Below are 18,255 nucleotides of genomic sequence, written 5' to 3' on the forward strand. Positions count from 1 at the left end.
AGAAATATTATTTATAAAAAAATTCCCCAATGAAGGCCCCTTTGGCAAATGTGGCTGAAAGGTAAATCTGGACTCTAAATGCAAGCGTTGCGAATTGTTAAACGAGGGTTAAATTACTTATTTTGTGCCTTTAGGTATTTTGCCATGGGACATCCTGTGTCTGTCCACATCTACTTCCTGTCTGATGAGTTCCAGGGATACCTGGTCAGACATCATGCCACCAACCTGGCAACCAGCAAACTGGAAACCCTGGAGACCTGGGTTATGCCCAAGCAGTTCTTCAGGTTCACCTATCCACCCAATACCTTCAACAGACTGCAGTTTGCAGAGGTTAGTAAACTCACTGTATTACAACACACACTGGAGAAGAAGTGTTTTCGTATATTCCAGTAGTTAAAGCATGATGGGTAGCACATTTATGTGTTTTCTGTTGAGAACAGAAACTGTCATCGTGCAGTTTTAAGACAATGCGTGTTTTGTTCTGGCTCACTGCAGTAAAAATGTCTTGGCAGTCTATAGGTGCCAAATCACCCCCTGCGGTACCCTCAGAATGTATGCATTGCTAAGAAAATTGACCTCCGAATATTATTGGCAATCTTACACTGCTGCACATTGTGCTTGACATACTCCGTTAAACAACCAATAATTCAGGCGTTCTTCATTGATTTAGCTGTCAGGCAGCGCCATACCTGTCATCTTGCCCTTTGGCGTAATCAGTGATTTGTCTGCCACGAGTATGGGGATAAAATAATGACTTATACACTTCCTTTGCTGATGAAAGTGACAAACAATTCAAATTAATGGTGAACAATCACTCTACTCTATTTTGAATTAAAATATTTAATGTTAATAATAATAATGTGAGTAATAAAAAGAAATATAAAAAATGATCTGACTCGAGTTATGGCTGCTTAAATTGTATTTTTGCCATCACAGAAATAAATTGCATTTTAAAGTATAATAAAATAGCAAACCGTTGTTATACATAATAATATAATTATTATTAATAATGTCACAATATTACTGTATTTTTGATCAAGTAAAGTCTGGCTTTATGAGAAGAAGAGACTTCTTTCAAAAACATGACAAAAATCTTACAGACCCCAAATTTTTGAATGGTAGTGTATATCATATATTATATATAAATGTATGACTAGTGCATGTTCTTAATTCATCTGTGTGGGAAAAAGTTGATTTTGGAGCCTGCCTGGATGTCATTTCCCAGCATCCGTCCTTGGGGGACACCCATAGACAAGACAGCAGAGCTGTAAAGTGCTTAAACCAAGTCCAGCTGGGTCTCAGGCATCTTCCCAACAGAATGATCAAATTGATTTGCTATGTTTTACTGAGGTGCAGGCACGGCCGAGGAGGGATCAAGCGTAAGAGACTCCCGCTGTCGGTCACGTCCTCGGTAGAAATTTCTAAGAGTGGCCAGAGGGAGCTAACGTTACACGGCTGCAATCCACCAGCACCCCCCATCCCACAAGTCAAATTACCTCACAGTGGGAGAAACATTACACTGGGCACTGCTGATCGTTTGATGCAATTATGCTCATCTCAGCTGGTACTGGCTGTCCCAATTGGTGCCATCTGTTTACTTACGATAGGATCTTGTGCAATTCTTTTGGCTGTATGTTCCTCTCTTAGGGAGCCACCGGTATGTACAGAGCTCAGGCATCCCAGTACTCTGGTGTCTTAGGGGACTGAATTTTAAGGATACAGAAAGTTTGTACAGCTTCCATAGCAATGAGGGCCTGTGCAGTGTCTGGAGGGGGTGAACTGACACATCTCTGCATCAGGAGCGACACACTCTGTCTCAGAGGCCTCAGGACTTTGTTCTCTTCCTGCCTCACTTGCCTTCATTCTTCTTCACTTTTACTGCTTCTGCCTCTCCAACTTTGTTTTAGATCAGTGATTCCCAGCCAGGGGTATATGTTACCCAAGGGGTACTCTGGCAGGTTCCAGGGGTACTTGAAAAGATTTTACTTAAACTTATGGAAACATATTGAAAACTGTGTTACCAACTTGCAAAATATTATGAGAAATGTAATGGAAGAATATAATAAATAATATAAAATCAATATTAATATATTTATGTAAAAGCATAAAAATAATTTTCAGATTACGATGAGTTCCTTTTTTAAAGAAACAAAAAAAAATGTTTTGAAACGTGAATATTTTTATTTTGCATTTAAGGATGCATTTTTTGATGCAACAAAAGTGACAGTAAATTATAATGTACAGTGTTACAAAAGATTTCTATTTCAAATAAATTGTGTTCTTTTAAATTAATATTCATCAAAGAATCAAAGTATCACGTTGATACAAAAATATTAAGCAGCACAGTAATAATAAATATTTATTGAGCAGCAAATCAGCATATTAGAATGATTTCTGAAGGATCATGTGACACTGAAGACTGGAGTAATGATGCTGAAAAATCAGCTTTGCCATCACAGGAATAAATTGCATAAAAAGGTATTCAAATAAAACAGCTATTTTACATTGTAGTAATATGATGCAATATTACTGTTTTACTATATTTTTCATTAAATAAATGCAGCTTTGGTGAGATGACTTTTAAAAATATTAAAACATTTTACTGACCCCAAACATTTGAACAGTAGTCTGTGTTTGTGATTTATATATGTGACTCGATCTGTTATTCACCCACAGCATTGATTTGTTTTATCAATGATTTAAAAGTGGCTTTAATATAATTAATCTTCATGTTAAATGATATCCAGAGTGAATGGGAACATTGGTTTGTGTCAATAAAGGGGTACTTGAACCTTACTCATGGGGCTGTGAAGGTTCATTGGGCTAAAAGATTGGGTGGAAACTGCTCTTGACTTTCATGTTAAATATCTGTTTTTGGTCGTTTCCTCTCAATAATCAGATTGGAACAGACTGGGATGCTAAGGAAAGGATATTCCGGAACTTTGGGAATCTGATGGGACCCATGGCCGAGCCTGTGGGGATGCAGAAATGGGGGAAAGGGTCAAATGTGACCATGACTGTGGTGTGGATTGACCCCACCAATGTCATCGCTGCCACCTACGACATCCTGATCGACGCCAGTGCTGAGTTCACTCACTACAGGCCTCCGCTGAACCTGCCCCTGCGGCCCGGCATGTGGACCGTACGTGTGCTGCACCACTGGAGCCCTGTGGCAGAGACGCGCTTTCTCATCACTCCCCTTACCCACCACAAACACCTGCCTATACGCCAAGGTGAGAGTTACACTGTATACGGAAGGTGACAAAGATTCATGAATGAATCGTTCTTTTGAACTGGTTGTTTTTGATGATTCAGTTGAACTGATTCCAAAGTGTGAGAGTCTTCAGTGTAAGAAATTAGTTTGGGGTAAAATGTTGAGTTGGGAGACATGATAGAATTTATGAAGCCTAATTAAAAAGATAGTGAGAAAGTATGTATTTAACAACATTTAAATCAATTCATCAAAAAAAAAGGAAGACAAAAATACACCGTATGATGATTCAAATTAATCAGTCAATCATTTATTGAACCTATTTTTTTAAACGAACCATTTGAACAAAATAATTCCCTAAAAATAAACTTCTTAACGCTACTCTTTACAATATTGTTCTTATTGTTATTAAATTAACTAAAATTAACTATTTAATTTAAATGTATCTATTAAAAACAGGTTTTTTCATATGAAATAAGCTGATGTATAATAACATAAATATTTGATGAAAAATGTAGACAAAATGTAAAATGTAAAAAAAGATTTGGTAACTTTAGTATAGGGACCAATTCTCACTATTAACTAGTTGCTTACTAGCATGCCTATTATTAACATATTGGCTGTTTATTAGTACTTATAAAGCACATATTCTGCATGACCATATTCTACATCCATAATCCTACCAAATACCTAAACTTAACAACTACCTTACTAACTATTAATAAGCAGAAGATTAGGAGTTTACTGAGGAAAAAGTCATAGTTAATGGATTGTTAATATCGAGAATTGGACCTTAAAATAAAGTGGGACCAAGACCAAAGATTTAAATTAGAAAGTTTCCCTTGGCAATTAGCTGAAAGAAAATAAGTTTAAGTTGATGAACTAATATTATTTACTGATACTAAAATAAAATTTAAATGAAGTCTAAACAGAAAAAAACGTATATAAATGACTTAAAAGAAATAAAAATTAAAATATAAAAATAAAAGCTAATAGTAAGCTGATAGTATATAAAACACTGGATTAAACACAAATTTTTCACAAAAAAAAAAAAATAGATAACCTCCAATCCACCAGCGCAAGTCAAGTCAAGTCACCTTTATTTATATAGCGCTTTTAACAAGCATGACATACCAACAACACGTAAAGCTAATGTGGATGCTAAAATACAATCTCCAATCCAAGTTAACAAACATCAGCTTTAAAATTCATGGGGCAAATATAAATCGCTTCCACGACAAACAACATTGTTTTTTTCCTGTCAACTCTCATAGTTGAAAAAATAAACACGGTCTAAACTGGCCATCGTAGCATAGAATATCACTGGAGAAAATGCTCCGCATTTGAAGCTTTGATTTATGCGCTGTTCCAGGATCGTATATTTAAATGATCCTTCCTCCAGATGTAATGACTAATCCTCTTGCATTTTGGGTGCTTTTTTTGAAGACCATAGTCTGACAATATGGTACGCTGTATATTAAACTGCCTCAACCTTTCAGGTCATCCACCCCCCTGCTTTCAAAGGCACTTTCTGTCTTCACGTCTAGCTCTGTTCCTGGGCCGCTCGCTTGCCTATATATAGCCCCGGCTCACAGTCACGAATGAGTAATACACATCACGCCGGGTCACCTTTCATTGGAATAAACTCCAAAAGATTACTGTGCTGGGGCCACGATTGGTATCTCGAGCCCATTAGGGACATTTGGAAATAAGTGTGGTGTGCGGTCATCTGTCCTCAAAATGCTCCTAATGAGGGAGAGCTTGTGATTGCGGTTCGGTGTGGGAATGGGCGGGTGATAAACACACGTGATTTACCAGACTGTCGTATGATTAATGTCTACGGCAGGCACCGAGTTCTTTTGCTGTCCGTGCCTCTGCACCCACAGCTAATAAAAGTTTATGGAGTGTGTTTATGCGGCCCAGGTCGGGCGGCACGCTGTAAGCAACGACGCCATCCTATCCATGCACTTCCTGTGAGCGTGAAATGGCATGTTCTGGAAAGGAGGTGGGCCAACCTGGAGAGGGGGGTCAGGAAGAGACACAGAGGGTGATCTGTGAAGGGCGGCTGGAGAGAGAAGTGTGAGGAGCCCGAGGAATTCACCGCTTTACCTCCATCCTCACAGATAAATGAGCTGTTGTTAGCCATCTGATGTTAGATGATGTGATGCAGACTACTGGTCTAGTTTATATTTGAAGATGTGTTTAAAAATTAAACAAAGTATAGATATTTAATGCCATTTTGATAGAGATTTTGTAAAATCTCAGCTGTAAAGTTTTTCATGCCCTCAAAATAGACTGAATGTATTAAAACTTAGTAAAAGTTAAGTTACAGCATGAAGCCTCTTGTGGCTGGAGACTCGTCATCTTTTTCATCATCTTCCTTAGAAATCTTCTGTAACATCATACATGTCTTTAGTCACTTTTGAGCAATTAAATGTGTCTTTGCAAAATATTTAAAAGAACTCATAAAAATAATTACATTTAAATTAAATTACTAAAACAAACTATATTTAAAAACTGAAAATATAAAAATAAAAACTAATTAAAAATACTTTAATAGTATATACACTGCCATTCAAAAGTTTGGGATCAGTAAGATTTTTCATGTTTTTTTTAAAGATGTTTCTTATGCTCATCAAGGCTGTATCTATTTGATCAAAAATAAAGGGAAAAAATATATAATTTTGTGAAATATTATTGCAATTTGAAATAAGTTTTCTATTTTTAATATACTTTAAAATGTAATTTATTCCTGTGATGCAAAGCTGAATTTTCAGCATCATTACTCCTGTCTTTTCTAATCCTTTAGAAATCATGCTAATATGATTATTTATAATCAATGTTGGAAACAGTTGTGCTGCTTAATATTTTTTGGGACCTGTGATCATTTTTCCAGGATTCTTTGACAAATGAAAAGTTAAAAAGAAGAGTGTTTATTCAAAATAGAAATTTTGTGGTACAATATACACTACTATTTAAACGTTTGGGGTCAGTAAATTTTTTTCTTTCTTTTTTTTTTAAGAATAATTAATACTCCGCAAGGATGTGTTAAATGGATAAAAAGTGATAGCAAAGACTGATATTGTTAGAAATGTTTTCTATTTATAATTCAGTGCTGTATCACAGAAATAAATTAGATTTTAAAGTATATTCAAATAGGAAACCAATATGAAAAATTTCAATAATATTTCACAATATTGCTGGTATTTTTTTCTGTATTTTTCTGATCAAATAAATACAGCCTTGATGAGCATGAGACTCCATTAAAAAAAAAAACATAAAAAATCTTACTGATCCTAAACTTTTGAACAGCAGTGTAAATAACTCTGATATAACATTGGTTTACAGATACAGATTTGTACCCACACAAAAATAATAATCTCGTTGACATATGACCAATAACCTCCCATCCACCAGCTCAACACACAAATTCAGCACTAACAAACCTTAAAGCTAATGTGGATGTTGCATACTTTCTCCTATCTAAATGAACAAACATTAGCTTTAAAGTTCATTGTGCAAATATAAATCCATAAATGACATCCCATAGCTGAAGAAAATGCAAAACGTCATCTCTTTTTTTTCCCCCAAAAAATGAAATCGGGGGGCTGTTCTTTATTTTTCATGTCTAAAAATGTAAAATGTTCCAGCGAATTCAGTCATAATCCCAGTTTTGCTTTGCTTGCATTAAGTTCTTAATCCTCGTGGGAAAAAAACCCTCTTTTTCTTCTCTCTCTCTCTCAGAGGATGCTTTAAGAACGCACAACGGGCCGGCCAAGAACAGCTACATGGAGCAGAGCTTCCATGGCCTGAACCCCATCCTCAACATCCCGGTGCACCTGGGTCAGGTCGAAGCGGCCGAACACAACGCAGAGCTTACGGGGTCCGAGCTGGAGCGCTGGGTGGACAGTCTCGTGGGCGAGGTGTGGTCAGCTGTGTACGTGTGTTCAACGGGCCCCAGTAGCTGTCCAGTCATGCAGACTTGCAGGGAAACGGTGTGGAGCTCTCTCAGCCCGGACCCAAAGTCCCAGCTGGGCCCACCCAAAACCAACGGACGAATCAGGTAGCAGCATTCACTGCCCTGAAGACTCGCCTTGTTTCATTTCTTAGGCCATTTTGTTTTTATTATTTATTTTCCAGCATTGCTCATGTGAATATGAGCAAAACGGCCCTCTCTCAAACGCAAGACACGGGGCCTCGAAAGTGTACGCTGGGAAGTTTCTGATGATTTTTGTTTTTTAAATGTGTGCCCTCTCAAACTCTTGAGTGCTCTAGTGATGTGGGTGCTGTCAGGCTTCTCTATATTTAATTTATTTTGATTACTGTGATTGAATCTTTGTCAACTGGAAGCAGCAGGTGATGCCTAAATGTAGGTGTTACAGCTGAATGCTGGGATTGGGTTATTAAGCACAGAATGGACCTTAACACTGGTTGTAAGACCAAAAGGTAGGTTTGTATAGTAAGCCTCTATATTTAAAAACAAATACCCTTGCACCTAAAATAAATGATAGGAGGAGCGTTTTTCAACCTATACCTAATTAAAACCAATGTTTCAGATCGTATATAACTGTCTGTAGCACAACATTGTGTGTTTCTTTAATTTTTAGAAAAATAGTTCCATTTTTACAAGGCTTTCACTGGATCAAATGCAGTCAAACAGGCATTTAAAGCCTTCAAACTCCCCTAATAAAGTCTCCTGTTTAGTTTGAATAAGTTATTGGTTGAAAAACATCTGGTTTTAATAAAACTTAGCTTTTGACAAGTAAAAGAGATCCAGTGTCGTGCAAGATGCCAACCTCCACAGAATTCTATGACCTTTGGAGGCAAAGAGGTAGCAGTTAGTTAGTCTGTTCAAAAATGTATCACTCTTCTGTATAATCAAAATGGCCTTTTTGGTTATACTTTTGTAGCAATGGTAGCTACAAACAATAAAAAGGACAAATAAGTGGTGGTTGCATGTGTGTCAAGCTAGCAGGCTTATCAGTTATCAGGCTAGAGATATGCGAAGGCTGGAGAGCTTGCAAGCTAACAGAAAACGGAGAACAGGAAAGGTTTTGAGCATATTTAGCTTTAGTTATGTAATGTGACGGGTGATGCATACTACCATTCAAAAGTTTGAGGTCAGTACATTTTTGAAAGAAGTCTTTATTCTCACCAAGGATACATTTATTTGATCAACAATGCAGTAAATCAGAAATAATATGAACTACTGCAAATTAAAATAACTTTTTCTATTGTAATACATTTTAAAATCTCATTTATTCCTTTGATGGTGAAGCTGAACTATCAGCAGTCATTACTCCAGTCTTCAGTGTCACATGATCCTTCAGAAATCATTCTGGTATACTGATTTAGTGCTCAAGATACGTTTCCTATTATCATCAGCGTTGAAAACCGCTGTTCTGCTTTTTATTTATTTTTTTTATTTTTTTTTAAACGATGCATTTTTTCAGGATTCTTTAATAGAACGTTCAAAAGAACATTTATTTAAAATATAAATAATTTATAACATTACAAAAGTATTTACTGTCTCTTATAATGACTTTATTCCATCCTAGATTAATACAAGTATTATTGTCTTCAAAACATCTTACTGACCCTTTTGAACTTTACTTAACTTTTGAACAGTAGTGTAAAAGTGTAAAGACAGCAAAATTGTTTAGCTAGCAATTTTGTTTTTGTTTTTTACTAACATTTCTAATCAGGCATCAAATAGAGTATCGATAAAGTTGTTTTAGTCAATTAGTTCGCTTATGGTCCAAGGGGAAAGGATTCTGTGGAGAGGTCAAAACTTGCACGATACCAAGCTACAATTCTGTAAGCGAGAGAGTCTCGAGTATGTTGTGCGACTGTCTGAAGTGTTGTTCTGTCTGTATGCTGTTCCCCTTCAGGCTCTCGAAACTTAACATGGAAGGTGCCAGCTGTGCTTTTTATTGTTTTATAATTTTTCCTTTCCCTTGAACAGAGGTACTGGGTAGCTGAGTTAGGTTGCAAGTTGGCTATTTATTCATGTGTTTATATAAATGAAATAGATATTTTTTAGTCAATGACTAATGTCTATATGCTGTTTTTGCAGCTCATTCAATACCTTTTGTAAACAAGCTGCCTTTATTTACAAAGGCTATCATCCCAACCATATTACAACTATAAACACAAGATGCGGTACTAGAACGGGCGTTAGTAAAGACCTTTCTGCCCCTCCACCTGAGGTCCATCTGTTCATTTGACAAACGTTGAGCTCATCGGGAAACTAACTGGATGAATGATCTTAAATGACCTCAAGAATGGAGATTCCAGTCATGCTGCTTGTCATTTTCTTTATTCTAGTGTTTTTATACGAGCCAGTGTTTGGTACTTTCGCCATATATTGCGCAAACGAACAAAAACCGACATGGGCTGGACTGGTTGGTAGCATCCATGCAATTTCAACATGGTTCCTAAAGTTCGTGGGTTCAGTCTCTTTTCTGCTCGTACACCGTTTGGACGTCACATTTTCCAGATTGGGCCATCCGAATTACTCACATCCATAATAATGATAGGGTGGCCTCTCAAATGTATTTTTAGTGAGGAAGATTGCAAGCTTGCTGGACTCTACAGTTTGCATTGGACCAACATTTTTCCATTTTTACAAACCTTTTATGTTTCTACATTGCAACTGTACAACTCCATATTTAAACTGGGCTAGTGTGGCTTGTTGCACTCTCTCATTTGAGGAGCACGTCCCCTCTGGGACTCTGTGACCCTGGCCTAGACATCACTTTGTATGCAATCTGATTGTTATCTGGTCCTCAGAGATGTGGCGTCCTGCCCAGGGTGCGCAAACAGTGAAATGTCATTGCTGTCATGTGATCCAAAGGAGGATGCGACCTTAAAATTTCAATAAAGCACTCTTGTCATTCATATGTTCCCAGCGGGGTGCGAAATGGGAATGCATTGTTATTTACATTTTTTAATAGACTATTGCTTGTCTAAGTGGTGTTACATCCGTACTGTACGTGTGAAAGTGGAAATAATTTGATATTCGTAAAAGAGAAATTCTATGAAATTATCTATTCACATACATCTCATTGACTTCTGATTTACGATATTGGCTGTAAGTGAGGATTCAGCCACTGGATAGTAAAATATTAATGTTAAGATCTATTTTACGCTTAAAGGTGAAGTGTGTCGTGTTCAGATAATCTCCTATTCCAGTTTTGTGTGCAGATTCCTCTCAGTGAATGCAAACACTGCTCTGTCTGAGTTTGGGGCAGGGCGAGAGATGGAGCGTGGCCTAAAACAATACGTGTTCAACCTCGGTTGGATTTAACCGTTTTGCCGCTTGTAGTCAGGAAATGAGGTAAAAACAAAGACAAGACACTTTCTGCTTCCTGTGAGGTTGCTTGCTCTGTTTGTGTACATTCTTTCAGATGGAGTGGATTAGATGCAATGTTTGTCAAATACACAGACATTACAGATCTTTTCATGCAGAAAAAGACAAATTACACACTTCACCTTTAAAGGGATAGTTCATCCAAAGCTGAAAATTCTGTCATGATTTACTCGCCCTCATGTCGTTCCATCTTCTATGGGACACAAAAGAAGAGTTTATTTGAAAAATGTTAATTTTGTCAATGCAATTAAAGTCAGTAGGCTTCAAAACAACACTGACCCCCACAGCCTTTTTTAATTGTATGGGTAAAAAAAGAAGATCTCTGCAGTGGGCGAATCTAACCTCACAAATACAGCAACATACCGCTTTCTTTCACATTACTTTCACAGAAATATCTAATCTGACATTCACATTGAAATGATATTTATTACCACATCTCTCAGACATCTCTTCTGTACTATAGCTATTTTGGTAGGAATGACAATGTAAAGTATTTTGTATTGGACTGACGTTCATAAAGTATTGTAAATAACCTTGTTTTTAAAAAGCAGTGTCTAAGTGGGTCAGGTTTTGGTGTATTGATTGGCACTGTATAGACTGTCAGCATTTTCATGTGAAGGGTTGAGTGTGTGGTTTGGGCTCTTAATGAACATTTTTGCCTTTCAGAGAATCTTACGCCAGAATGCCGTTCTTTGTGCTGGAATGTTTTGTTGAGCAACTGTTGCACAATTTATTTCAACTCTTCAGTCGGAGGGGACCTCTGTGCCTTAGCTGTTGTTCCCAACCTTTGTGTCTGTAAGCATCAAACATGTAGTCTCCGTATCTTTCATTTCTCCACGAAACCAAAAAACTGCTGTTGTAAATGCCTTCTGTATCAATGTTCTTTCGGTTTTGCTGTCCTTTTCTTCATACTGAATTTTTGAATAAAAAACACCTTTGTCATCTCATTTCTCCTCATCAGACACAATGCTTCACCAGTAACAAGGCAGGAGAAGCGCTTCTGCAGGGTTTCAGTCACATTTGCAGTAGATAAAGCAGCTGACGTGGAGTGCTGCTCTTTAACGCCATTACAAGAGGGTAGGGTCCCTAAAGCTGTGTGGTCCGCTGAGGCTGATTTCGGGACTCCCCGCATCCTTCTATCCAGGAACAAAGAGTCACTTTTAGCCCATCGATCTTGTGCTGCTTCCACCGACTTACTGAATGGAAAAGGCAGTCAAATTAGCGGCTACACGGCACACACCTGTCTCACCTGCAGCATGGAAACACAGCTGTCCCCTTGTCTAGTGTGTCTGGCACTGCTTTGACAGTGTGTACTGATGTAATCCTGCAGGGCTAATTAGATACTGATATGGGTAGTTAATTGTTGCCACCCTCACCCTCCATCTGCAGCCTGGCAGTGGCGCTTTAGGACACACGCATGCTTTCTTAAGCAATCTGTCTGATTTTTAATCTAGACGGTGAGATAATCCAGTGATGTATGATCACTCGCAAATGTTATGCATGCAACACTGAAAGACCATGCAGGCATGTAGAGGAGGATGTATAACCAGCTGAAATCATCCCAAAATAACCAGCAACAGGGTTATCAGGACCTTGGCATGCAGTGGAAATGTATCGTCCTCAAGGGGTTTTGCATTATTTTGCAATAATTGCCTACATGACTACTTACAAAAAAAAAATACAAAAATTAATACTTATTAAAATTTATAAATTAAATTAATTTAAAATTAAGTTTATTTGCAAAAGCAAATCATTTTTAATTTTCAAAAATCATGTTTTTTATTGTTATCATGGTTTTATTGTGTATTTTTTTGTTATTTTTTACCTAATCAAAATAACCCAACTGCAGTTTGATTGTTAAAAACGGGAGTTAACCGTTTTTGCAAATAAACTCTTCATATAATGCAACATATGTACAATATACACTGAACAAAATTATAAACGCAACACTTTTGTTTTCAATAATGGCCTTTTATTACATGACATCTTACCAAATAAAAAATATATTATTTATAAACTTAATACAACAATACCAATTAATGCTATTACCATTATTATTTAATTCAATTGTATAATAATACAAATATCATACAAATAACATGAATTTATAAGATTTATAAAATGTTATATATATAAAAATAAAAACAAATTTAATATTTAATAATAATCACTACCATTCAAATGTTTGGGGTCAGTATGATTTGGATGATTGATTAAAATAAATCAATAATATATTAGCAAGGACACAATAAATTGACAAAAGTGACAGTTAAGACATTTATAATGCTACAAAAGATTTATATTTCATATAAATGCTGTTCTTTTGAACTTTTTTTTTAAAGCCATGGTTCCCACAAAAATATTAAGCAGCACAGCCGTTTTCAACACTAATAATAAAAAAGGTTTCTTGAGCAGCAAATCAGCATATTAGAATGATTTCTGAAGGATCATGTGACACTGAAGACTGGTGTAATGATGCTGAAAATTCAGCTTTGCCATCACAGGAATAAATTACTTTTTAAAATATATTACAACAGAAAACAGTTATTTGAAATTGCGAGTTTAAAGTAAGATTATCTTCTGCTTGCGCTCATTGTGCCTCTTACAGGTTCCTGGAGACATGAAAGTAACACTGGCATAATTTCCATAACAACAGTGGTGAAATATAAAGTTTAGCAGTCACTATGCTCAATATAAATGCTCAATTGCACAACTTACCAGGAGGAAAGAAAACAGTTTTATACAGATGTGTAGTAATAATGAATCCATCTGCTCTCTGCATTTCTTATATTTTCAAGGCTAAAGTGAACTCACTGCATTGACTTTACCCAGAAAGCATTTGAGCATCTGTACTACTTCCTAGAACCAGAGATGATGCTATTCTTTCTTGTACACAGTGGGAGCAAAGGACAGGGGCACTTAGCACAACCGATTGCCAGTGTGTCCCTCACAAGCCCCCTCTCGAGGCTCTTCTCTCTGGCTGTGCTGATGTGCGCTAAGCTGGATGAGTCTGTCGTAGCGTGTGCTGCCGTGGTCCCACACCTCCATTAGGTCTTGGTCATCTGAGTGCAGCACCAACACAGCACACTAATGCACGGCCTCACAGGGGTCTGCTTCAGCAGAGAGCCCATTGCTTTCAGCCTGCCGTGTAAAAACCTCAAACACAGTAGCAGACACCACTTTACACTGCACACGTCCCTGTGTGCAAGGAACGCTTGCTAAATTTACTTGACCTGATACACAAAGCGCATGGTGCATCTGGAGCATCTCTGTTTGTGAAGCCAGGAAGGGTCTTAATAATCTCCTGTAGTAATAGTAACGTCTCTGTTGTGCTGTGTTTCAAATTTGGGAGAAGATGTTTTAATAAAGACGTCGTTATTATATAGGCGATCTGGAGCTTTGAAGTCCTGACATCTCTGATCACCTAGCAGTCTGCCGACTTTGAAGTGAAGTTCAGAGGCTCTACAACAGCAAAATCCACAATCAAGGTGCAGGGCTGCTTCTAAATGAGAGACTGTGAAGGGGACCAGGCTTTAGTTTTAATCTCTTTCAGAACAAGTTTGAGCATGTTTGGTGTCTGTAGCTCGAGAGGCCTGCTTAGTGAAATCAAACATGAACACTTGCTGTCTAGGGGAAGTAGTTTAGCAAGGGTTTCTGCCCAAAGACTAAAACATGTCCCTATACGTAATGTAAAATCATGTGGGAGTTCTAACAAGATGCACACATGCCCAGAGGGAGGTCACTCACCCGTGCCGGCTGATATCGCTCATTTTGTCCTTGTGGCATTTTGACCACAAAGTGGAGATGGGCTCTGGCTAACAGTGAGGCGTCAGCTCTAGTTCAGTTTTGTAATTGTAATGGTTGGTAAATCAGATTGACAAAGATGGTCATATTCATTTAACCCTTGTGCGTCAATTAAAAAAAGTTACACATAGGTCCATAGTGGACAAAAATGTCCATGTCAAAAAACTGTTAAATGGCACTGCGATTAAAAATAGCAGTTTTAATGGGTTTCAATGGGGACATTTTTGTCCTTAAGGTCCTGAGAGGAACAATTTTTTGTACCTAGTGCAAAACAGATTTATTAAAGGAAATGGAAGTGAAATAGTAAAATTCCAATAAAAATACACACCTGTGCCAAAATTTATGCAGTTGGCAATAACACAGGCAAAATGATAAAAAAAACTAAACTGAAAAGGACAAAAATGTCCAAAAGGTCGCACAAGGGTTAAACCAGGGGTTTTCACACTGCGGTCCATGGACAATTTGAGAATTTTTGAGAAAACAAAAACTGCTTTGTAGCTATTTTTATTGTGAAAAGCACAATACAAATAAAACAAATACAATATTTTCCAGATAATAATTTAATGATTTGTACAGCAAGAATATATATATAATACAAATATAAAATACTTTAATAATAATAATATAAATACATAATCATTTAAGGGAAAAATGTCTATAATATCACACAACATAATTGTATATAATTAAATTAGGATATAAATAATATTAATTTGTGTGTGGTGAATACAGATGAAAAGATAAATCATTTTCACACTGGGGGCCATGGAAAACTTGAGGGAAAAAAAAGAAAAAGACTGTCAAAGCGAAACTGTTTTGTACCCATTTTTTACCATGAAAAGCACTATACAAATAAAATCAAATTAACTGAAATGCTTTATACAAATTCAAAGTTTTCCACATCATATATAATTTTTTTTTAAATTTTTTTTTTTGCTTTAGTAAAATTTTAATATAAAATCCAATAATTTAGTTTTAGAGAGGAAAATGGTTGCCTTTATAATATCATACTTGCCATAATAATCATACTAATTAGTTTATATATTAATTACAGTACTATATAAACAATATTAATATGTGATAGTGGTGGAGAAAACTGATTAAGATGTAAACCAGTGGTTTTCAAGCTGGGGCATGTTTACAAATTTTATTTATTTATTTACTTGAAAATGTGCTTTTTGGGCTGTCAAACTTAACTGTAAAACTGTTTTGGAACAATTTTTTTTTCGTGAAAAGTGCATTCAAATACTAGGTTTATGCATCTAACATTGCTCCAATAGTGGGTAGAAAATAATATACACAAATTCAGTATTTCCCAGATAACATTTTAATGCTTTGCTTTGCCTTTAGTAAATTATGAATATAAAAGCTAATTAAAAAATGTATCACTCTATTTCTCACAGAGGATATTTAAAATATTTAGCAGCCTTTATATTTTAACAAAGAACTAAGGAGGCCCATCTTTTGCATGAAAAAGTATGAAACACTGATATGTGACCAAATATAAGCCATTTTGGAAAGTCACAAAACTGAAGCATTTCATTCTTGTTAGTCACAGGTTAGTTAACTGTTCAATCCCTAATCATGTGACTGACCTAGAGTACTATTCCAACTAAGTGCACATACACTGAGAAAGCTGGAAGAGAAATCAGGGCTCACTTCAATCAGGGGCCAACAGGAAGTCAGGGCAACCCCATAATCCCCTTCACCGAGCCAACACTTAAGCAAAGCACAATGAACCTCTTTCCACCTCAACCAAAAATCCAAGTGCAAAGCGAGCGCATCCACCCAGATGGAGATGGAGCACTCCATGCTCAGTGTCTTCACGCTCCTTTTTCAGGGTTTGGGTGAAAGTCACAGCTCTAGGATGCGATTCCACAGTCCCTAACAATATCATCGCAGAGCCAACAGACAGTGGATCTCAGCTCTGGCAGCGTGCTCTGTGGAAGTGTGCGAATAGAGAGATAAAAGACAGAGAGGAGATAGAGGCCGAACAAACTCCCCGCAGAGCCTTAGAACAACAGTGTCTTCGTGACAAACAATACAAATAAGGTTGAGCAGCCATGCACGAACTCAAATCCCCCAGCAGAGCGCCTGTCAGAGCCGAGCGTTCACTTGGCACACAAACAAAGCCCGGGATGAGGGGGATGGGGGCGGCCGAGTGCCCTGCTTATTTAACAATTTATCAACACAGCAAATGTGGCATCGCACGGCAGCATCAATTAGAGCGATATCAGGGCACACACTGGTGTGCTGGCATATTAAACAAGGTATTAAGCACAATGCCTCGCTCAGCCAGCACTGAGAAGCAACAGACACTGAGAGCGGCTCAGTTTATCACATGCCACCTAAAGACAAGCGTTAAGGCAGCAAATTATGCCGATATATTCCTTAAAAGCAGCTTGTTCTGCAAGTTTCGGCATTTTGTCACACAGTGGCACTAGTTTGAGAATGACATAGTGGTATTTTTAGGTGCCTGATTGCTGAACCAAACAGCTACTTTTAAAATGAAAAATGAAAATGAGGAAATGCTCATTACTGTAGGAAAACCGTAAAAGCTCTGCTGTTTCTCACTCGAGGCCTCGCAGCACCTCACTATGGAGTCGCAAAGCTTGCAGCCAGATGTCTCGGTGTGGCATAATGGCTGTACACAATGCATTTTCCACATATACATTTCTAATGTAAATCCTTGTAAAATGCTAAGTGCTCCAGGCTATGATGTGAAATGTAAATGTGTCTTGTGTCATCAGGGCCTGTGATGGAAGGGGGCCACTAATATCCTCTAACCCAGGAGGGGCCGCAAAACTAGGGCATCTGTAAGAAAATTTGAAAGAAAAAATAAGATTTTTTAAAATGTAAATGTCATTATGGGGCTTGTCTTGTGATTGTTTTTTTTTTTTTTTTTTAATTTTCACCAAATTTGCAAATAAAGAGTTCAGATGCAAAAGCCTCTAAGTGCCGTTTGAAATTAATGATTTATCAGGCTTCTATAGGTTCAGTAATACATTCATAATACAGCCTCTAACATTTCAAACGCACTTAGAGGCTTTTGCATCTGAACTCTTCAAATTTTATTCTACTTTTTAATGACCGGTCTGAAATCATCAGATTAATTATGATTATTTTATTCTATTGACAGCATAATTTTTTTAAGACAAGAGGTAAAAAATTTATAGTTTTGTAAAAAAAAAAAAAAAAAATGCACAGTGAACTTATGGAAAATATATATTGATCAATTTGTTTATTTACACTACGTTTCAAGTGTTTAGAGTCAGTACTTTAGAGTAAACTTTTATGCAATGATAAATTAAACCGATCAAATGTGAAAGTAAAGATTTTTACACTGAAAACAAAAAAGTATTCTAAATAAATGCTGCTCTTTGAAACTTTCTGTTCTTCAAAGTATCCTGAATAAAATATATCACAGTAACTATTACAAAAATATTAAGCAGCAAAACTGTTTTCAACTTTGATGTGGTGCTCAAGAAACAATTCTTATTATTTTTTAGCATATTAGAATGATTTCTGAAAGATCATGAAGACTGGACTAATGATGCTGAAAATTCAGCTTTGCATCACAGGCAAAAATATTAAAACTGTTTTCAACTTTGATGTGGTGCTCAAGAAACAATTCTTATTATTTTTTAGCATATAGCATATTGAAAACAGTTTTGATGATTAAAATTGAATTAATAATAATTTATTTAGAAATTATTATAAAAAATTTTAATTTAGAACTTTAGGTCAAAATTTTGAGTTTTTTCCTCAGGATTTTTTCAAAAAGTTTAAGAGCGATTATTTAAAATGTTTTTTTTCGTATTCAGTATATTGTGTGTATATATATATATATATATATATATATATATGT

General features: G+C 36.5%; 1 protein-coding gene across 1 annotated transcript in view; it reads left to right on the top strand.

Moving 5' to 3' along the window:
• The window catches only part of LOC107690267 (xylosyltransferase 1-like), a 76,211-nt gene extending 67,853 nt beyond the window's left edge, over window positions 1-8,358 (top strand). The window contains exons 9-11 of the mRNA XM_016488549.1: window positions 135-330; window positions 2,900-3,233; window positions 6,956-8,358. Coding sequence (XP_016344035.1) covers window positions 135-330; window positions 2,900-3,233; window positions 6,956-7,278 — 853 coding nt within the window. The 3' untranslated portion in view covers window positions 7,279-8,358. The remainder of the gene's footprint in view (window positions 1-134; window positions 331-2,899; window positions 3,234-6,955) is intronic.
• Window positions 8,359-18,255: the final 9,897 nt, after the last annotated feature.

Source organism: Sinocyclocheilus anshuiensis, unplaced genomic scaffold (genome assembly GCF_001515605.1).
Source record: "Sinocyclocheilus anshuiensis isolate Anshui unplaced genomic scaffold, SAMN03320099.WGS_v1.1 scaffold461, whole genome shotgun sequence".
NCBI lineage: Eukaryota > Metazoa > Chordata > Actinopteri > Cypriniformes > Cyprinidae > Sinocyclocheilus > Sinocyclocheilus anshuiensis.